At 52.0% G+C, this 22,576-nt stretch overlaps 1 protein-coding gene across 4 annotated transcripts in view; it reads left to right on the forward strand.

Moving 5' to 3' along the window:
* The first annotated feature begins 87 nt into the window (after positions 1-87).
* Positions 88-22,576, forward strand: part of RXRG (retinoid X receptor gamma) — a 43,892-nt gene continuing 21,403 nt past the window's right edge. The window contains exons 1-2 of one of the 4 annotated variants that reach the window (XM_083845990.1): positions 88-207; positions 11,056-11,191. In XM_083845990.1, the coding sequence (XP_083702116.1) occupies positions 11,095-11,191 (97 nt within the window). In that variant the 5' untranslated portion in view covers positions 88-207; positions 11,056-11,094. Of the gene's footprint in view, positions 208-10,682; positions 10,967-11,055; positions 11,192-13,992; positions 14,162-17,797; positions 17,909-22,576 lie in introns of those variants that run through there. The other 3 variants (XM_083845989.1, XM_083845993.1, XM_083845992.1) reach the window with 3 other exon arrangements.

The following is a 22,576-nucleotide window of genomic DNA, read 5'->3' on the forward strand; positions in this document are numbered from 1 at the left end:
CATAGCAGTCAAGGAAAGAGTAGCCGGCAGATGGCACTGACTACCTGGGAGCCAGCACAGTCATAGCTAGACCCCAAACCAGCATTCCCGGTCCTGAAAGGAAGGAGGAAGGCTCAGTGATGCATCCCATAAAGCAGGTGCTTGGACCAGCAGTGAGCTTGGAGAGAAAGATGCTCAGGAGGGAGAGGAGAGCAGAAGGAAAAGCAAGTAGGTGACCTTGATGCATAGTTAACAGCACAAACCCATGCAGGACTTTCCCAGGCCTTTCTGCTGGGACGTTAGTGGGGGCTGGCAGAACATGGGCTAGCTGGTGAACATACAGCTCTGGGGATTTGGGGTGACTATCCAGGGGCCTCCACTCCCACCCTGGCTTGGGCTATAACCAGGCTGCCCTAGGCTAGTGATGGCCAGGTGCTGCTGATGGCCAGGCACTGCTGTAGCTGCTCTTTCCTGGCCCTTGAGACAGCCAAGGGAGCTGTGCTGTAGCATTCTGTAGCAGCTGCCAAGAGCCAGCCCCTGAGGCAACATGAGGTGCGTTCCTGCCCTAGGCAAGACTCGAGAGAAGCCATCAGGCCAGTGAGCAAGGGAGATGGTCAGGAGTTGCTGCACCACAAGGGATAGTGCCTGTTGCTGTTTATCCCAAACAGATTAACACAGTGGCTGCCCGTGCTTCCCCCGGCCTTGGCGGCAAGGTGGGGCCCAACCGTGTGAGCAGATGTAGAGCAGTAATCCTTCAGGTTCCCTGAGGGGACGTAGAGATTAGCCCGAAACGCCCTGCTCTGAATCCCTGCAGGAGCTGTTTTGAGAGCTAAACCACCACATGGGTCCCCCAGCCTGTCCTTGTTGTTGTCCTCTACATGCACAGTCTTGTAGCATCCTCTGGAGACAGCTGCTCAGGCCAGCACAGCTCCTACCCTGCTGCAGTCAGGACAGCCCCGCTTTTCTCCCAGGAGGTGACCAGAGCTGGTGCTTCTAGCAGGTTTTCTTTACCTCACCTGGAATCTTATAGGACCTTTCCTACCAGAAAAGAGACTAGACAATTATCCCACTCCAAATGTTCATCCCATGTGACTTCTGGAGGCAGCAAGAGTGAGACCCTGTTTGGGCAGGATTAGTCCTGCATTCTCCCCTTCTCACAGCAGGTATCACCAAGGACAGATCCCCCCCCCCCCCCCCCCAAAGAAGGTCCCCTTCCTTCCAGTGGCATGCAGGCTACATCTATCCTCAAAATTAACATTATTCCAGGGTGTAGTTAAAACCCCCATCTGTACTTGTCCAGGTCCCTTGGTTCTTGGTCCCCTTCTGGCATGGTTTATTCCTGCCTCAGGATATGAATTGCCAGCTCTGATGACATGGCGTGTCCAGGCCTCTAGGGTTTTCAGGAAGTCATTTTTGTAATGAGCATGTCTCTATCGCTGTGACTGTCAACTCAGCTCTTCTATTGTTTGCTGTTTGTCTAGATCCTGCCCTGGCAAGAGTGGCCATGGGAATGTTTGCTGCCAGACGGTCACTTCGTAACTCTGTTGTATTGCTCCTATCAACAGCGTGCTGCCATGCGACCACCAAAAGTCCACAGTCTTTGCTGGAGGGACTTTCCTTACTTCCTGTTGTTCTATTTCCCGCAAATTCCTCAGTGCTTCCTGGGCCCATGGCATTGTTCAGAACAGGATCCTTGCTTTGCCTGGCATCTTGTTTTGGAACAGATACCTGCTTGTGCTGTAAGTTATGGAAACTGTGAAGGTGACATTAACTGGGAGGCATGTGTGTGTGCTTTCACGGCTCTGCATGTTTGCTGCTTAGAGAGGGGATGGTTTTTGTGGTACCACTTAACACTTCCCTGATGAGCTGAGCTACCCAGGCCGCTTTAGATTTTTGCATCTGCAGCCCAACGGAAGGGGACTTAGAAACAAACTTTTACTTAAAGCGTCAAAGACAGGTAGTGTTTGGTTTGGGGTAGGTGTCTCTTTGGTGGCATGGACAGTCTAAACCCTGCCCATATAGGGGTTTGCCTTGTATTTTCACAAACGGTTAGCCATCAAACAAGCAGTCATTTACCAGGACCTGGCTGAAGTTGCCTTCCAGAGCTCTGGTTTTTAAAGGCTGGACTAGACCCAGCATTTGGCCACTGGTTCTTAGCTCTCAAAGGTAGGTCTCTTCTACAGGCTCTGGAGACTGCGAGTCTTTGCAGCTTCTTGCGTGTTTTGCAGAGGACTGGCAGCAGGGACTTTGAAGCAGTAGCTTCTGCAGGAGTTGGAGTCACGAACAAATCACTAACCTGTTCAGCTCCTGCTCTGGGAGCTGTCAGAGGATATTAGGGCCAGGAGGCCAGACTGCGATATTCAACGTCTGTGCAACGCAACATACTCAGGCCTTTGTGAGTCTGTTTTCTGTCTCGCTCCTGTTTGGATTCCTCTGGTTCTTGCAGGGGACTGGCTGCTGCTTCTTGGCTTGAGCACGCTGCTAATGTAGGGCTGGTGGTGGGTACATGGTGAGGGGTGTTCAACCCATGGGTCTGGAGGAGTATGTTGCTACAGTGAGTGCTAGAGCTGTCAGAGACACACGAAAACATACGACATGCTCCCTGGGAGCCATATTTCCCATCAAAGGAGAAGTACAGCGTAGGTTTGCCGATATGATTACCAACCGCCTGTTGGTATTGGGCAGAAAAAGCCCAGTAGAGGGCAGAACAGCAAGCGCTGCAGTCCAGCCTGCAACATTTGCAGTCATACCATGGGGCTCTGCAGCTTGGTTTACAGCCCCTCCCATGCAGGCATCTAGGGTGAAATGAGCACATTGCAGGTTAGCTTCAGCCAGTGGAGTCAAAATGGGTGGGTTGTTACTGCTACTCACCTGGTGCTATTAAATCTTGCCTAGGAGGGAGGCAGACTTGGCCAGCACAATTCAGCCATGGCTCCAGTGGTGAGAGAAATCCACAGCCCAGAAAGTGCTTCCACAGCTGATGATGGCCAATGTTTTTTTCCAGCTCAGGAAAACTGCTGCCAAGAACAGGTCGGTGTGCAAAAAAAGCACAGACACCTCCTCAGCAAGGCAACAGATGCCCCCGGGCAGCTGCCAGCAGGTTTTCTACCTGCCTTCCCACTTCAGGGAAGGACATTCCCTGAAAAGCCCAACAGTTGCTTTGACTTTCAGCCTGGGCCAAGTGGGACCTTCATCAACTTCTCGCCTCACCAGCTGCCATGAAAGCAGCGATGGCAGGTGTGAAATTGCAGGTGACTTGCTTGCTTCTGGCACTCTAGTGCTGTCATTTTGGGCTTTTGACAGCTTTTGAGTGGGCAGGAGGAGGGAGTTGTGCTAAATCCATGCCTTTTGGAGCAGGCCTGGGTCATGGAGCACTTGGGTAGAAGGAAAAGGGTTAAACAGAAGACAGGAAACACTTTGTTCAGGGCTTATTCTACAGAGCAATTTCTGGGAAAGGAGGGGCTGCAATCAGGCAGGATGTTTTTTCTTTGGGATCTTGGGAAATCAAGCCCAGCCTGGCCTAAACCAAGAGGGAAATACAGCGCAGCCAATGCTGCATGGAGCTGTGATGTCCCCACTTCATCTTATCGCGCGTCAGTGCAAACAATCCAGATAACATAAAAATCAGACGTGATGAAATGCTAGGTTCACATGAATAACAAAATGCGCCATGGGGAAGCGATATGATTTTAGCAAAAAGGCAATGGGAGTGATCCTAGAAACCCTAAGACAGACGGATAGGGTTCTACCCCATCCTCAAGATGTTCCTTGTCACAACTCGTGCCGGGGGCTCTGGGATGGTCAGGGAGGAGAGCAGGGAATGCTGTCTGCATCGCAGAGCTGTTCCCAGGCTGGAGTCTGATCTAGATCACCCTCAAAGGCAGCAGAGAGAAGCCCTGCAGGTTAGTTAGGAACTGCTGGGTCAGCATCAGAGAACAGAGGAGATTTTTGCTACTTCACAGCTATTCACTTTTGGCAAGGCAAAACTATTTCAAACAACCAGATGTAGCAGAGGATACTGTTTCCTTCCTAATCCACGGACCACTTGCCACACCATTTGACAGAGGCTGAATTATTAAGCCTACAGAGTGCCTGCAAGTTTGGCGGGGACAGGGCCTGAGGTAGAGTTGAGAGACCTTCACCGTGTGCCTTTGGAGGAAACAGTGGCAGTTTGCATTGCGTAGTAATTGGCAAAGCCACAGTGCATTTTGCACGCGCTACTCAGACATCCTCTTCATGCAGAGTTTGCTCAGGCTGGTGGTTTATTTGCACTAGAGCCAGGCCAGCTGTTCATCTGGACACATTTGTCACTCTGCTCTTTTGAACTGGGGCAGGTAGATATCACTGCTGAGGTCGGTACAGATCGGCCTGGTTAGTTTTCTGTTCCTTCTCTTAGCTCTTTCTTCAGGAATATTCAGTGCTGTTTCATTTGCCCTGCCAGAATAGAGGGTTTAGGTTTTGTGCAGAGTGGTGTAAAATCCCAGCTGACACACCAGAAGGTTAAAAGATCCGTCTTTTCAAACATTGATTTTAAAATCCAGATTTTAAAAACCTACTGGACATAAGAAGTTTCTTGTGAAGGAACTGTAATTACTTACAAACAAGCATCTGGCTCATTGAATGCACATTAAGTGCCGAGAACAAGTCAGACAGATTACTATTTTCTCCAGACTGCAGGCAGCATTTGTTCAGTTTGGCTGCATCAGATTCATAGGCGGTGCTTCAGGCACTGACAAAAGTGTTTCAGATGCTGCCAGAGGAAGCTAATAACACACACGCGTTCCTGCGTGCACACGCACACCAGGCTGGTCATTGCTTCTGTTTTGTCACTTTTACTTCCTGTTTCCTTGCAGATTTTGGTTCTTGGCCCATTAAATGGTGAATGACTCTTCACAACATCCTTCCTTGTCTGCTCTGTGGGAGCAAGTCTGTGCTGTCTGGCAGGTGATGGAAATTGGCGACAGGGTCTCTGGGGACTTTTCAAGCACTTTATTCATGTTCCAGCATGAGCTGGGGATGGTTGCAAATGGCAAACAGATTCTCTGCTTTCACGTCAACGTTGAAGCGTAGCTCTGGAAGGTGATTGTGCTTCAGAGAAGTGCACTGGGCAGGGATGGACCCTCTGTCTTTGAGGGGTTTGGGGAGCGTGGACTCCCCTGGACTTTGCAATGAGCAAAGCTAGCTCTGAAGGGCAGCTTTTTCCCCGAGCTTGCACCTGGGGAAAAAACTTGTCAGAGGATCCTGGGAAATAGGATTTGAGGGGCCCCAAGAAGTTGCCTACTCCAAACCCCTGTCCCGGGCTGAGAGGGATGGCGCTGCAGGTGGAGGTTGGTGCTCTGCACTGCAAGCCTGTGCAAAAAGCAGGGGCTTTCTGAGAGGGATCTGGGGGGCTGCAGGGATGCTCCAAGGAGTCCCTGGGGTTGGGTCTGCAGGTCCTGGCGAGCTGGAGTAGTTTGGTGTCTGAATCTGTGGCTATTTCAGAAATCCCACGCTGGGGCTATTAGCTACTCTAATACTGGCTTGGAGGGATGAGCAGTAGGTTTAATTTCCTGGCATAACTGGTGGCTAAGTCTGAACAATTTATGCCTCCACCTTGTGCCAGTGATCTGGGTTGGCCGTCCTTCTGTTCCTGTGTCTGGTGCAGGAAAATCCAAGCCTTCAGGGTGTTTGGATGCTGTAGGAACAGGTGCAACAGGGGACCCAAAGAACAACAGATCAGAAAACATATGGGACAGCCCCAGCTCTTCATTAACCTAATTGCTATAGCTTCCACGAAGGTCTGCATTGTTCCTAGCATGTTGTTTCCGGTGCAAGTAAGCGCCAGGCTCTGAGATAGAGTGCAGGCACAGTCCTGTTATCAGCAGCCCCTTCCTCCCTAGAAGGGGCCCAGCAACCAGACCACCTCCATAAAACCTAGCCGCTGGGCCCGGGCTGTGGGTGCTCATGCCCAGATGTGCTGCCCTCCTCTCCAGAGAGAGCAGGGGGGGTGAGGAGAGGGTTTTGAAAGCTCTGATCTTTGAGCTGTGTGCCTGTCCTCCATCCCAGGATGTTACTTGCTGACTGCTGCTGCAGGGGCAGTGAGTTGTTCCAGCTGCAGGTGGTTGGCTGATAAGTGTATCAAGCCAGCTCACCTGCACTTTTGATGGCATGGTAAAACCTCTAGGTATTTGTAGAAAGAAATTGCATTGTGACTGGTGAAAAGGGAACACTCCAAATGCTCTTTGGCTAAAAAGCACAACTGGGCTGTAGTGCTTTCCTTGGGATTTCGGATCAACCAAAGGAGAGTCAACAATCTTCGCTAACCTTGTTCAGTGCTCAGGCAACAGCAAGCTTTTTCACTTCAAAGACTTGCTCTTCCTCACTGAAAGTATTTGGGGAACAAAATCACTCCCAGTTTAAAGATTTGTCTTTTCATGAAATTGAATTGCAAATAAAGATGTTGTCCTAAAAACGCTACAATAACCTCAAAGCTGCCTGAGGTTCGAACATGTCTTCTAATAAAAATCCTTGTGTTGTGCTGCAAACTGAAATTTGAAATGAGTTGTCCAAATGTCTGGTATAGAGGAGCCCAGCCAACCAGCCAGCCCGCTTTTGTAAGGGAGCAGCTATTCCCACCTACGTTTCACTCCAGCAGAGCCTGGATCCTCTGAAGCTCAGGGACTTGAAGCACAACAGAAGGGGCTGCCTTGAGAGGTGCGGAGATGCTAGCAAGCAAGGAGGGAGAGTGCAGTATCCGATGCGGGCACATCTTGTCTGGCCAGCCAAGCCAAATGTTTATCACCTTTGGATTCGCCATGCTGCCCAAAAAGCAAAACAGACATGTAGTAGTGTTGGCAATCTCTGTAGGAACCTCCTGTCTGCCAGATTCCCTCTCCCTGCCCTCCCAGCAGGTGCCAGCTGGGTTTCTGCTTCCTTTCATCCTATGATCATCTTTCATCAAAGCAAGCACAGTCAGGGGACGCAGAGCCCAAAGGCTTACTAAAATTAGGTCTGATCTTTGGTCCTGTTTGTAAGTTGTTTCTAGGCCCGGTGGCACCTGACGGGCAAAGTGGCTAAAATCAGGGTTTGCAAGTCCTAAGTGCACCTGTGTTTGTATTATTGTTTGCAAAGTCCCTTGGAGCTGCTGCGTGCCTGTTAGAACAAAACAGCAGTGCACAGGCAGATCAGAGAGCCCCCGTGAAACTGATTTCAACATAGACAAGCAGCCTACGCTATCAAAGTAGCTGACAAAGGAGGATCACGGGAGAAGCGCCGAGGCTGTGATTTTGACACAATCAAACCACGTTCGTGCAGTGCCCGTGACTCAGTGCTGGAGTCACGCAGGTTCATTGTGGAGATCTCTGGATTTTCTGCAAAAACAACTAATGAACAAGACGTTAAGTCCCAATTAAGTTAATGGGGCTTAAACAAATCTTTCAAGTTGGATGTAGCGTTTTGTGCTGTAGTGGATCTGGATCTTGCTAACGCTTCCCTTCCCCCCTCTTCCCATCAAAGCTACTTAAAAAACAGTGGTTAAAAAGGAACAATTAAGAACAGCGGTTCAAAGCACAAAGTGTGACCAGAATAGGTGTTGGGAGTGGTGGTATGGAATATCTTCAAAGAGGTGATGAATAACAAAAGAGGCAAGGAGGGAGAGCAAAAAGCGTGCTTTGTGCCTTTTTAATTTTTTTTTTTTTTAATTAGGCTTGTGTATTTTTGAACAAAGAGGAAGTGTTGAAGTCAGGTCTGTGGTTTGTCTGTGATTACCTAACACACTGCCTAGGAAATCGGTGCCAGTTGGCATTGCCGTCCCCACACCTTGATACACTAACCCTGTCTGTCCCCAGGCTAGAGCACCCATTGGTGCCGGATCTGAAATAACAAATCATCCCAGCTCCTGTCTGCTCTCTGGGCACCAATTTTGGTCTAGCTCAGGTCTTCATGAAACACTTGGGTGGTTGGCAGTGCTCCACCAGACCTGTGCTCAACCTGCAGGCTACAAAACGGGCTTCTAAAGAGCATGGAGCCAAGGAGAAGTTGGTCCTATTACACTGCAGCATGGCTTCGCCATGGTGCACCTCTGGTGCAGAGCTCTCTGTGTTTTCCCTTCTATGTGGTGTCCCTATATGCTGCAGCGTGTGAGGAGGAAGGGCTGTATGGGTTATATTGTGCCCTGGGACAGGGATGGAGCTCTTGTCCAGGATCCTTTGGGAGCAGGAAGGATGCAAGTTGAAAACAAAAGAAAGGAGGTGATTTTCCACTCTTCATTTACTTGCCCTCCCAGCGCCTCCTTCCACACCCTAGGGAGACGCAGGGGAAACCCTGGTGTCAGCTCTGGCTTGGGGCAAGGGCTGGCTTTTGAAACAGGCTGGTCCCAGATTGTTAGGAGCTGTATAAGTTAAACCCAACATCTTCAACTTCACCTGAAAACAAATTTGCAATCAGGCCTAACGAACATGCTCCCAGGAAGCTTTGCACGGCATGCTTTTATTGTGACTCCATCTGTAAAGGTCTACAGCCTCTTGCTTGACAAAAACAAACAAACAAACAACAGCATTTTTTTTCCTCCTAACAAGGTTTCCTTAGAAATGGATCCACTGCTGAATCCCGAGTCTGCCTGGCATATTCTGGGGGACATCTGGCGTAAATTCTTCATTATTAGATTACATTAGTTGCAGCAATAATCATTCACATGGGATTATTACATCCAAGCTTGTCTCATTGCCTTTATCCTTTCACACATTGTCTTTCCTGGTTCCCCTTCAAAGGGCTGTTGTGAGTCTGTGTTGGAGCAAGAAATTAACTCGTTAGTAATTTATGCATCATTTCCTCCAGCCACATGTATTTAGGGCAAGATCAATAAAATATAATAAGGAAGCGGGTGGGTATTGCCACTGCGGGGCTGAAATAATTCCTTTGGTATCACTGTAAATCCTTCCCTCACATATGAAAACCTGCAGTCCTGTCCATCATTAGCTTATTTTGCTGGGCTGTATCATCAGGACATTGATTCAGCTCCTTTGTGTGCTCGCAGGCAGAGTTCACGTCCCTGCTACTCCTGCTCACAGCCACACAAAGTGCTCTGCGTGGAGGTTTCTGATTTTGAGGGAGCAGTGTTTCATAGCAGCCTTTCTTCTGGCTCCTGTCGCATATTAAAGCCGTGTCACCTAACACCGCAGCCTGATTTCTGGGGTGGCTCCGCTCTCTGGCATCTGCTGCTGTATGTTTGGTCTGAGGAAGGGGGAGGGAACATGAGAGGGATCCGGGCGCAGCAGCTCAGGGCAGGGAAGTCTTGCAGTCTGTGGGCACTGGGGCAGCAAACCGGAGTGCATCTGCAAGGTCAGTGGTAGGGCTGAGAGGACCTGGAGCCCTGCACTACTGCTCTGGGTGCTGGACGGTCCTTCCCAGGTAAAAGAAAGGGGAGTTTGGCTCCATCTCACCCATGGCAGTTTAAGGATGGAAGAGGGGAAATGCCTGTTGTGAGAAGAGACAGCAGACAGCTTTCGGGGTTTCTCTGGTTCCTAGAGAGGCCCAGAGCTGATGCCACAGGGTGCCTCGTCTTTCCATGTCTCTTTTCTCACGTCCTGGCTCCAATCTGGACATCTCTACAGGGTTTCACGTCCATGAGAACATGAATTTGGGGAATTTGCTGCCTTTTCAGCTTAGGAGTTCCCTGAATATGCAAGCAAAGTCAAACCAGCACTTTGACATCCCTGCTAGCTCTGTCTGCCTGGACTCCCTGGGGCTGTTTCTCCTGTGGGAGATGTCCCAGTGGTTGGCACTGATGTGGAAGAGGCTTTGTGGTCCACCTTGGCTTTAGCAATGCTCTGTTTGATGATCTGAGGGGATGACAGCAATGCAGGGCCTCTGGTTTCTGAAAGCCTCTGGAAGGAGAAGTCTCAAGATCACTTTGCACTCTGGGACCTGCGTGCTTTGTTGCTGTAAATATGGAGAAATCCAGGAGAGGGAGGGGTTTACAAACCCCTCACAGCTCTGACTCATCCCCCAGAGGAATATTCTCGGTGCGGTGTGCTGGGCCGGGCAGCACACGGCGTACGGGATGGGGCAGCACAGTCGGTGCAATCCTGCCCTCCGCAACCCCGGCGATGTTGACACAGCCTGGAGGGGAGCACAGAGGAGATGAGTTCCCGAGATTATCAGTGCAGACAGGGGAGAGGAATGTTGTTTGCTTGTAGCTCCTCTCCATCTGCTCGTAGCTCCTCTCCATCAGGACTAGCAAAATCGAAACGTGGAGGGAAGATGCAGGCAGACGCCCACGCAGGGTTTGAGAGTGTAACAGAGATAAGCAGGCACAGAGACAGAGCCAGGGGCTCAAACTTCAGCACAAGAAAAACTGGTTGCAGCACAGGCTGGTTGTCTTCTGAAAGCCTTCTGGAGACAAGGGTCTGTCCAGGTCACCTGTACACAGCCAAGGACATGGCGCAGGAATGCATGTAGGACATTTCTCCCCTGTCACCTGCCCCCACAGTCCTCAGACAGCTTCTCTGAGGCAAAAGCCAGCTATGCCTGGTCTCCAATGGAGTCCGGCAGCGAGGTGGCTAGCACTACGACCTTCCTAACTGCAAAGTTTTTTATCACGTAGAGTGGGGATGTTTGCAGATGGGAGAAAAAAGGGCACCTGGCAGAGAGAAAAGAAGAGAGGAGGAGGAAAGCAGAACCGAGATGGGCGACTTATGGAGCTGTGATAAGAGTTCAAAGGACAGCAGTTATTGCAGTCTGAAGTCAGACAGGCTGGGTACAACCCAAGGCTGCTCATGATGGGATGACAGTTGTTTGCTTGGTTTTCTTCCATCAGAAGCCAGGTTTAGAAAAGGAATTGCTTCCAGGAGGCAAATTCTCAGCAGAGCTGCTTTGGACCATCTCCTTTGTGTCGCGCAGCCTTTCGCAGCCAGCCCTCCCCCCGGCATTGCAACACCTCCTGTTGTCCAAAGGGACAGGAGCCCAAGAGCAAACACAGGAAACCCCAGCCCTGGTCAAGGTCTGGGAGGTAAATTTGTAACTTAGGACAGATCGTGAGGATGCTGCTGTGTCATGCACAAACACTCCTTTCTTTCTGATCCTCTCCTTCTCCAACAGCCCAGCGCGGATGGGAGAGCTGATCCCAAACCTCCCTTCATGGTTGAGTCCACTGAAGAGCCAGGACGCAGGTTGGAAATGCAGCCGGGCACGCAGGCTCCTTATTCCCTGGAGACGGGCTCCTTCCCTCACTTCTGTAAGTCCTTGCTTTGTCCTCGTGCGAATAGGTCGTGCTGAGCTGCAATGCGGGATGCCAGCTGGGCTGAGCCTCAATGGGAATTTAATTCAGGTGCGGGTTTTGGAAAGAAACCGCTCTGCTGCTCTCTCCTGTTCCTTCAGCAATAGTTTCTTCTTGAGCTTGACGAGGAGAGGTACAGTTCTGATAGCAGGTGTAGGGGACTCGTCTTTGCGAGGCGCAGCCACGTGGATCTGCAGGAAAGTCAGTCGCAAGGATGGTGGGAGGGCTGGAGGTCAGGGCTTTCAAAGAAAGGCTGAGCAGCTACTGCTGCTCAGTGAGGAGAGGAGAGAGGAGCAGCAGAAGTCTTCAACACCAGGGGCAAGTTATAAAATGATGAACTTCTGTTGTAGAAGGGAAGAAACAGGTTAGGCACTGGGAAGAACTGTTTAACGGAGTGGAGGAGATATGAAGGGACAGCTGGGCTGGGGAGGAGGTGGCAGCTCCATCACTGACCGCCCCGTGTCCTGATTTGGGGAGGGAGATGGGTGAGAGGAGCTTACCAGGTCCCTTCCAGACCTGTTTTCTGTGAGTCTGTGCTTTCCTCCTGAAGTGGAGGGCATTCAGGGTGTGGAAAGGGACACTGCACGTAGGGTTGAGGCCTGCAACGGCTCATATTAAAGGAGTTGCGGGGATCAGCTCATAAAGGTTAATAAAGGATGGGTGGAAGTTAAGCGTAAAGTTAGTCATGAATTTTCTTTGAGAATAAGTCTTTTAACAAAGGGCTGTTTCTCCAAAAACTGAAAGTCTCCTTGGATAAATATTTTGTCAAATGTATTTAATATGTGTGTGCATATATACATACACATTTCCATATATGTGTGTGTGTATGGAGAGAGAGAGAATTGATGTTGAGAATTCCACTAGAAATTGTCAAAATAATCTTGTTCATTTCAGATTTGTTTGAACCTAGTTTGTGTTTCGAACTGACCCAATGTATTTCACTACCTCCACTGCTTGTGAGCTCTTTACGGTATATGTACAACCATACCCTGAGCACGGGGAATATATTGAGTTGCCTTTATATATTTCCAAGTCGCATAAGATTTAAAACAGCAACGTCTCTCGCTTCTTGCTTAGTAAATATATGTCATGTATCCGTATCGATATGGAATTTAATTAGCATCAGATGATACATTGTTCGGATGATTCCTGTCTATCGGGTAAGCCAGTGGCACAACGCTGGAATCGATTTTCCTGGCCGTTAATAACAGCTGCAGCAGCAGGTGGATGCACTGTTTCGCCCGGGAATTATGGGGTGCTGCAAATAACCCCGATGTGGTGCAGCAGATAGGTGGGGGGTGCTGCTGGTGCTGCCACCCGTGTGCTCGGGCGTGCAGTGAGTGCCCCAGCCGAGGGCAGCCCGGTGCCAAGGCATCATCAGCCACTCTCTTTGCACTACGGGGCTGAATCCTGGGAATCCAAACCCAAAGCTGGCCTGGGTGGGGATTGCCCCCAAAAGTCCAGGCAGAGCACAGCTGCCCTAGGTTTATCAGCTGCCTGCATGCCCCGCTGTCACCTACCTTTGCTAATGTCTGCCCTGAAGATTTTAGCACCATTGTCTGCAAGGTGAGCCAGGAAAGAAACCAGATGTGTTCCTTCTGTCGAGCTTCCTGCCCTGCCTGGGACAGGGCTTGGCACCCTGTGACCTGCATGGCCTGAATCCATCAGTTTTGCAAGATTCCCTGCCTTTTTACGGGGGTGATTCACTGTATACTTGAGAAACTGCAAGTATATTCCTGGGTGCTGACGGCTCCGTTTCTTACAGAACCCTGGACAAATAGGTGTGCGTGTAAGTGAAGGACAGGGAGCGGTGTCCAAGGCTCAGAGACCTAAAGAGCTGATTTGTATCATGAGAGCCAGAAAGCCCTCAATCCCACTGGCCTGCTCTCATCCCTTGGGATGAAGGAAGCCTGCCTGGTGCTCGGCCCCAGTCCCAGTCTCAGGCTTTATCCCCAGCCCCTGTTGTCAGAAAACGAGCCACGAAGGATTCGTCACTGGCTACAGCCAACAGAGCCCAGAGTTGAAGTCTTGCGTGCGCTGCCAAAAACAGCTTGCAGGTACTCACAGGTTGGCCCCTTCCACTCTGCATCTGTCAATAAAGCGCGTGTCCTTCCCCCCCTGACTTTTCCCAGCTGACCTTTTGAAGCACGGCTGCGGGTTCTGCCCCCTCTCCCCTTTGACAGCTCTGAAAATTCACCCTGAACTTTGCGGTGATGACTGGTTTATGGCAGGGACCAGCAGCCTTCCCTGGGTGCAGGGCTGGCCTGCCTTTCTCTTCCTTAAAGTTGAACTCACGCATGCCTGAAAACACTTCAGGGAGATGCTGCCTGTTCAGAGGACAAAAGGGTCCTCTTCAGCTGGTGAAGCTTGGAGCTGGCTTTTGCATGAGGAAGAAACTTCTGCGTTGAAGTTTGGGAGCCAGGAGATCACTGCTGACTGAAATAAAAGGAGCAAATGCTGCTGCTGCTACTTTCCTGTAGTTCTGGTGACCTTCTGGAAAGAAAACTTATTGCTTGACCTGTTCCTTGCAGCAGAGAGGGAACAGTAAAAGTCCTTTAATTCACTGATGAGGAGCAGGTTTCTCCTAGGCTGGACCTAGAGTGATGTAGTAGGGACTCCTGCAGTAACAAGGGGGCATTTCTGTGAGAGTTTCTTGCAGGTATTTTGAGCCTTGATCTACTCCAGCTGGCAGCTCAGGGTGGGCCTCCCAAGGGCTTTTTTACCCAGAGAAGAAGATGAGAAGGTGGTTTGGGGGTAGAGTTTCCTTCTGCTGTAGTGTCTCTGCTTGGTTTCTCTCCTTGCTCCCACTGCAGCGGCTAGCTGGGGCGATTCAGAAGCTGAGCTGGAAGTCCTCACTGTGTGCCCTGTGCGATGCCTGGCTCTGCTCTTCTTGAGAGTCTTTTGCTTGTGCTGAGCAGCATCTTTCAAGTAGGTTCCCTTGGGAAAGGGGCAAGATGGGGTAGTAGGGTGGTACCTTGTGGCCCATCCACATGTGTGACAGCAAGGGTAGAGAGGAAATTTCTGGGAAACAGCAATATTACAAAAAAATGAGAGCAAAACTGGAAATGCTAGGATGGAGAGGCACTGTCTGGCATAGTGGCATGTCGCTGGGCCCTGCTTTCTCCAGAAGCATTGATGGATCCTGAAGGAGACATTTTGGGACCAGGTATGTCTGTTACCTGAGAGCAGCGTCAGAAGTGATGGCCACTGGGCAGGGAGGCCAGGCTGCTCCATACCCAGCTGGAGGAGGTTCTGCACCTTTGGGACTTTTACAAGGGTTTTTTTTCCTGTGCTTACTGGTGTAGTTTGTATCGCTGTGGCCGTACATACGTATTTATGACGTAAAACCTCTGTTTTCTGTGCTTTGAGGAGGAGAAACGTTGCATTGCAAATCTTGTGGAGGAAGCTGTGCTCAGAGACCGAGTGAGACTTGGGGGTGGATCCTCCTCCCATTGGCACCAACCCTGCTGGGCTTGAGGGCACCGAGTCGGAGTGCACGAGGGAGCTGGGGCTCCTTTTGCAAACAAATAAGAGCACGCAGTCCCTCAGCACCCTGAGGAGTGCGTGGTGCGTGTGTCGCGAGCACAGAGCAGACAAAAGTTGCTGGGGGATCTGTCTGCTTTGAGGTGCTGCATCACCCTGGGGTACTCAGCTGAAAGGAAAGGGTCTGAGCGAATGTCTCCTGCTGGCCCTTGGTGTGGGAAGCAGCAAGGTTATAGGAGGATAGAGCCGTGTGTTGGGAGGAAGGCTGCTCTGCAGGGGCAGCGAACGGGTTAAAGCGCAGCAATTCCGCCCAATCAGTCCGCCTTGCCCGTAATAAGCAATTAACAGAGTGTAATTGTGCAAATCCATATGTGGCAGCAATTACCAGGGAGATTAATGGATTCCTTCCTTTCTGAGCGGACCCCACCGCAGCTTGCCAGCGTCCTCCCGCCACCCAAAAGGACTTGGCGAGGGGGCGAGCGGGAGCTGCTGGGTGCTGGGCACTCCGTGATGAACCCGGCCTCCCTTACAGGCTGCCTGGCTCGGACCTGGCTTCCCGAGGACAGTTCGTGCACGGCCCGCCGTGTCCCTGCCCTCCCCATTGTCCATTCATTCCCCGCTCCCCTCTCCCCTGTTTAGTCCTAATTGCTGCAGAATATCACGTTTGTTTCTCCTCTTTTTTTGGTAGCTTTGTTGTTTTAGCTGCCGTGGGTAAGCCAGCACGCTGCTAAAAGCATACAAGAAGCGAGGAGGGATGGCAGCCAGGGAAGTGGAGTGCTTGGCACTAGGGCTTGGGGCAGATTTGCAAGCCAAAGTGCTTGGGTTGTGTTTGGAGAGGGGCATTTCATGGGCACGCTGAGCCTGCCACATCCCTTGGGATGAGTTTCCTTAGGGGCATGTGGCAACAGAAGCAAAGAGCGACCCTGCGGTGGGCAAATCCTTCCCTTCCAAGTGCTTTTGGAGGAGTGAAAAGGGGTGGAAGAGTACTGATCCCTGCTGGGGGAGAAGGGAGTGAACTGGGGAACTGTCCTGGGCTCGTCCACAGCTGCACCTTGGGTACTCGGGATGCAAAATCCCCTGTCCCACTTGGCAGCCTCACAGCCAGCCTTGCCTCTGCGCCACGCACGTGGGTCTGAGCCGTGCCGCTCCATGGAGAGCTCAGCCCTGTGCCAAGCCGTGATCCCTGCCCTGACAGCTCGAGCAGGAGCTGGGCAGCGTGATCCCGTGGGGAGCCTGACGTGCCGGCCGTCTCCGCACGCACGGGGCCGCGGGTGCCCTGGGGCGGCTGCGCTTGCTCAGCCGGGGATGGGGATGGGGAGCCAGGTGCCCTTTGGAGCCTGGGACAGCATGGAGAGATCGCATCGCATCTCATGTCAAGCAAAGGTCTCGTCTCCTTGCTGCCGTCCTCGTCAGGCCAAAATGTGATGCTGGGGATTGAAGCTAGGCCTGTGATTTTATTTATTTGTTGCCCTGTTGCCTCAGTCGTAGGCTCCAGGGCTGGCTGTCCCCGGGGTGGATATGCACGGATGTCCCCACAGGGCATGGGCTGGCTCCTGCCTGGCTCACGGCTCATCGGCATCCATGGGGATGGGCATAAAGGACATTTTTCTTCGTGTTACAAAGGACAGGAACACGGCTGTGCATGGTGCTTGGCAGAGACACAAGTGAAGCTGCCCTCTGAGGAGGGTTGCTGGTGATGGAGGAGGTTTTGGGAAATGCTTGCCCAGAGGTGATGGGGATGTATGGAAAGGTGCAGCTTCCTCCAGGAGCAGGAGAGGCAGAGAGCCGTGACAGAGGAGCTGCTTTCAGCTCCGCCTGGGCTCCTGGGAGGCAGGCCGTGCCATTCAGGGGGTCTTCATCCCGAAGGAGGCACGGGGGCAGCTCTTGGCTCTTGCAAATGGGAGGTTTGTTTGCCAGAGAGCTGTGTCCGACAGCGTTAGCTGAGGCCTTCAGCTCTTTTAGCTCTTCCATTTCACCTGACCAATGGTTCGTCGATGCTCATCCTCCCTTGCTGCTGTGTCATCCTAGGTTAGAGGTTACATGTGCAAGAGCATGGCAGGTATGTGCATCTTCATGGTCCCAAAAGCAGGACAGACCCAGAAGAAGCTTGTGTCTTGGCAGAGCAGCCTTGGAAAGCTTCCCACCTGGCATACCTGCCCTGCAGGGCTCAGAGGGATACTTGAGGCACTGAGGGATGTCTTGCACAATTTCTGGGATGCTTGAAGTGTTGGGTCTTGGCTGCCCTGGATTTAGGCTCTGGGGTTGCGAGATTTAGTGGATAGAAATGATATAAAAGCCTTGCTGGTGGAATGAGCCTGGGGAGGCTGTGAGGGCAGCCTGGCTGTCAAAACTTCCCTGTGGAAACAGCCCTTGGCCTGTGCTGACTCCCAAACTGCTCTTGGGAATGATCCGATGGAAAGTGCCAGGGCCTGTGATTACAAGCAGCAGGACAGACCCTGGGACCATGCCCTGGAGCTGGTGAATTTGCTGGTACAGATGTAGCCTCTGGGGCTGTGCTGCTGGAAACAGTTACATCAAAGAACACAAAATGAAAAAAAAAAAAAAACTGTGGAAAGTTTGAGGCCTCTGGATTTTGCAACTGGGATGTGTTTGGCTTACAGAGACAGGACTGTGTTGGAGAAGCTGCTCAGGCATCTTCAGGGCTTGCTTTATTATGCAGTGTGTGGATTTCTTCAGTCGGTGCACAGAATTGCATCGCTCTGCCTGCATTATCCCAGCCCCTTTCCTTTCTCCTGCTGCACAGAGCTGCTCCTTCTGCTCAGAGGCTCGAGCGGCTGGGGCTGAAACATGTGGCTGCGGGCAGGCTCTTGCTGCTTCTTCCTCTCCCTTTCTACTGGGAAGAGGTTGGGGGCAGAGAGCAGATGCTTGACAGTGCCAGCAAATGTCACTGCACAGCCCTGCCAATTCTTCATGCGTTTGCTCCTCGCTGCTGCGCTGTCTTGGCTCTCTGCGTGGCGTGCTCTGCGCTTGCCTTGATCCAGGGCTGTTGCTTTTTGTGAGGCACAGGGAATTTTGTCACGCTCACAAGGCTTTAAATAGCGTTGGATTTTCTATTTGAGGGCGATCATGTGGCTTTCTGGAGGAGAATTTGTTTGAAAGTTGATGGAGGCTGTTGATAAGGAAAGGGACGCTCGCTGCCGCTGGCTCCTTATCTGCCCCTTGGCTATGCAGGTGGGTGAAGGGTTTCAAGCAGTTTCTGTGGGGAAACGCTGAGGGGAACAGGTCTCGTGGGAGAAGGTTTAGGCTGAATTTCGTGTTGCGCTTGTCTCCCTTTGGCTGCCACAGAGAGGTGGGTCCCAGGGGAAGGGCGGCCACAGACGAGGGATGTGCTCATCTGTCGGAACAAGGCAACGATGGCTCAGTCACCTGAATGCCAAACAGAGCAGGCTGGCTGTCTCAAACCTACGCTGGCTGGGCGAAGATGTGGTCTTCATTTGTTTTCCTGGTGGCCCAGAGGCGTTACAGGTCTGAGCCGAGGGATCAGCTAGTGCTAGTAGTGCTAGGCCAGGGCTGCTGAATCAGGGTACTTGCAGCCATGCAAACTTGCTCCAAGACTTGCCTGAAACTCCATGGAGCTCAGGAGAGCCATCCCCAGGAAGACCACGTCACTACAGAAACGGGTGAGGTCTTTGTGCGTTAGAGGAGACAGCAGAGCACTAAGAAACCGCCCCTCCTTCTTCCATGCAGACACATTGGTGTATGGGTGGTGCTTAATTTCCTTCCCCTGACCCAAGGGACAGTCTGAGGTCTGCTGGAAAGGGGTTAAGGTGCCTGTGGCATCTGGAGAAGTGCTGCAGAGGTGGGATCCAGGTGAGCACCTTGGCTCCTGAGGAGCAGCAAACATCTAATAGAAGGGAGAGCAGCCCTGCCATTCCTCTGTGTCTTACAGACAGGGCCTCACTGGCTGGAGAGAGGACAACCCCAAAGGCAGCTGGCTGAGAAGAGCTGACGGAAGCTGTGATTCAGTAGATGTGGCTTTAGGGCCCCTGGTTCAGATGAAAAGCTCTGCAGCCACGTGACGCCAAGTGCTAATTTGGTGTAAATGCCTTCTTCCTTCTTCAGATCTATTTAAATGATAGCAATGGGGCAGCTTGATAAGGCAGGCTTTATCCTGCACCAGATACAATCTGCTCTCTGGCTGCCAGGGTATTGTAGGCATGAAAACACCAGGGAGGCAGCCAGGATTTGGTACAAGCCCTTGTCGTGGCATTGAGGATACACCGGGCAGCCAGCTGCCTGCACCATGGCCAGACCCAGTGAGAGCGAGCTTAATGCCGTGGCCTTGCTTACTTGGAGAGAACATGGGTTAGAAAGCCTGCGGCGTGTGTTGGTCTCCCTCCCATGCCCCTCTGTATCATGCCACGGAGAGGGAGGTGTCCTACAGTATGTGTCAACCTCAGGGCTTTCACGTCCATGGTGCTGCGGCTGGTGCTTGCTGCTGTGCCCCAGCCTTGAAGGGGTGGGTGCCAGCCCCTGATGTGAAGCTGCTCCTCTTGCATGCCTCCAATCCTTCCTCCCTTGAGAAGGGAGCAACTCAGAGCAGAAATAACCCCCGTTACCTTGAACTCCGAGATCCACGTTTGCCTGGCTGGTATAAATAGAGCACGCGAGGCAGCCAGATGTGATGGAGATTGACAGGTTGTCTCTGGAGTTTTGCACTTGCTGAAGCAGGAGGAAATGCAAAAGCACGAACGTGGGGATGCACGGAGCAAGAGCAGCAAGCACAGCCTCCGGCTGCATGGGGCATGGGTGACGTCCACCCCCAGGGACGCAGGTGGTCTCACAAAATGCAGGTCTCGCAGCAAAAGAGAGTGAAGAATTGAGCAGGATCCAGGAAAAAAAGAAAGGCTTTTTGAAAGTTTTCCTGGAGTTCTGCAGAGATAGGTGGGAAGACAGTTTTATTTAGGTAGTTTGCTTCTGGGTAGTCAGAGAAGCCCTAAAATCGTGGGGATTTTTATTTGAGGGATTTTGTTTTTATGTTGCTGTCCTTACAAGCACTAATGCAGGATTAACCCAGTCAAGGATCCATCTTCTATCGAAAAATTTCCTCCGAGGAATGGTTGCTGAGGGAAAGCAGCAGCATTGCAGGCAAGTGCATGGGCTGTGTATTCTAAAACTCCTCTGAAAACCTGGGGGCTGCTCTCAGACGATGAGGGAATGTCGTCCTTCATTTTGCTTTGAAGGAGGCCAACCTGGCTGTTCTCAACCGTGCAGAAATGCCAGCTTCACATTCATGTGTACGGCAGGGTTGGAGTGGGGCTTGTATTTGCATTACAGCTTGGAGTTACTCTGGCAGTCTGATAAAGTTTGCTTGCAGGGGGATATCAGGGAGGCATCAAGTGAATCTCGTCTTACTGTGTGCTTTGAAAGCGCCTTGCTGAGCACCAAATGATTTATCAGAGTGCAGCTGAGTTTGTTTCCAGCCCAAGTCTTCTCTGTAACTGAGGGCTCTTGGTCAGAGGCCTGCCTGAGATCTGGCTGACTTTGGCGCTTGCCAGCAGAAATCCTGGCTCTGTCCTGTCCTCATCCACCCTGCGGTCCTGGTTCCATAGCCCAGCTCTTTGCCCTGTATGACTAACAAGTAAAGGAGGATGCTTTCCTTGAGATGCAGAGGACGTGTAACTCTTCCACTTGCAGTATCGTTGCACCTTTCTGTCTCTATGTGCTTCTTTCTGGCAAAGCCCAAAACATGGAGGGACCTGCCTGGAAGGAGGCAGAGGAGCCACAAGCTCCCAGGCCCTGAGCTAGCAGCCTGCAGACCCAGCGTCACCCCTCAACGCCATCCGTGCCCAAACCTCTTAATTTGGCACACCAAATCTCCCTGCTAACAGCCACGCTCATTCCCCCACGAACCCTGACCCCAAAGCAATGGATGCTTTTGACAGAAAAGGTCCACATGGCTATTTCTTTGGATCCACCTTCCCGGGAATATTTTACTGCATGCTTTTCCATGACGCTGCTGCTGCTGACCTTTCTGCTCCGGCAAGGGGGAGTCGCTGGGAAGCACATAGGCAGTGATTCTTCGCTCTTACAAAGGCTGGGATTGTTGGCAGCTTGACGCCCCAGAAAGTGTCTAATTGACTTGACTCTCTCTCGCTGGGCTCCAAATGGATTTTCTGCCTCAGGATATCTCGGCGTTATAGTGGACCTGTTGTTTTTGCTCCTCGCGTGATATTAAAAAGTGCATTGTTGGAGCAGAAAGCCTGAGTCAGAACGGATGTGCGGAGAGAGCTGCCTGTCGCCCCATGAGTGAGTGCCAGGACAGAGAAGCAGAGCGGGACAGGGTCACTGCCACCCACCACCAGGGGCCAAAAAGCTTCTTGGAGCATCCTGGAGAATGAGCTTGGCTTGGTGGTTTAGATGAGTGTTAGCATTAAAAGATCTCCTTATTCTTTTTAGCTGATTTTGGTGTGTTTGCTCACTCCACTGCAGGCTTGGTCCTGGATGCTCTCTGGTACCATGCCTGGAAGCATCTTGTCCGCATCTGTGTCCAAAAGCGCTCGCGCTGCACCGGTGCCTGCCGGGGGGAGGTAATTCCTGGGAGGAGTGGGCAGCTGGGCCCCGCAACCAGCAAAGCTGCTGGAGGCGCTTAAGCTGGTGTAAGAGGATTCAGTGACACCACTGATTAGCGTCGAGGGCCTCATTATGGTGCTGATAATTGAAGGACTCCCGAGGTTTAAACAGACTGGGAATTATCTGCCCTCGGAGCCTGCTCTTGGCTGCAGGGGACAGTGCTTTCTGCAAGGTAGGCAGTGCCCTCTGAGCGGGGGACAGTGACCTGTGCCCTCCGGACCCTGCTGGTCCTGGCCATGGGCAGGGGACCTGGTGGCACCCATGGGGCTCGGGGGGAGATGGGGAAGGCGTGGGGAGGAGGAGAGGGCCGGCTGCGTTGCTGCAGGTGTGTTGGTGGTGCTGCGCTTGGACTGTGCTGCTGCTGGTAATTGCATTAGCCTGGTGGGGCTCTGGGGCTAATTTCATTAGCTTGGTGTCTGTGGTTAGTGCTTCATGAGAGATAGTGGTGGGGAAGGGCAGGGCTGGGTGGGGAAGGGCTGGTGCAGCAGCTCCCTTCCTCTCCGTCTGTGAGGAATGGCCAAACTGACCTCACTCTGTCTCGTGCCAATGCCAACCAGTACAGCAGACACTGAGACTGGCTCCGGCAATCAATCTGCCTGGAGAAACCCAGCCTCGAGTCCCTGCTCTGTCACCAAATTATTATTTGAGGACATCACTTGGCATCTGTGTGTCTTCCCTCGGAGGTGAGCTGGGAGAGGAAGGGGCATTTTGGCTCATGGGGCACCCAGCCTGGTACCCCTGATGCACCCCAGTGGCCATCCGAGGGGAGCCCCACCTCGGCCACCTGCACCCCATGGGTCTCTGCGGCTCGAAGCAGTGTGACGGGAGGGAGATGCACGTGCAGCTGCGGGGTTAGGACGGCTGCAGCCTTGTTGTTTGCATATGCTGTTGCCCCATACATGACCACAGACTGCCTTTAAACAGAGATGGGATGGGAGACTGGGATTCTTGGTCATGTTTGGGGTTTTCGTGGTTCAATCCCATGTGTGCAGGGAATGGGGATCATATTTAATCTCTGCTTTCCTGGTTCCGGGGCAGGGTGGGATAAGATGACTCAACTTTGGGCCTTCACATGTTCAGGGCCTGGCTCCAGAGTCCAGTATCTCAAAAGGCTGGGTGGAGCAGTGCCGAAAAACCTTTTGGATGCTATTCCCACGTGCTGCCAAAACATCGGCTGTGGTACGGTGGCCTTGGGGAGCTGACGGGGACCCGGGGAAGGCAGGACCCCAAGGCAACATTAGCATCTCAGGTGGCTTGAACCAGCAC

Source organism: Anser anser (genome assembly GCF_964211835.1).
Source record: "Anser anser genome assembly, chromosome: 8".
In the NCBI taxonomy this organism is placed as follows: Eukaryota; Metazoa; Chordata; class Aves; order Anseriformes; family Anatidae; genus Anser; species Anser anser.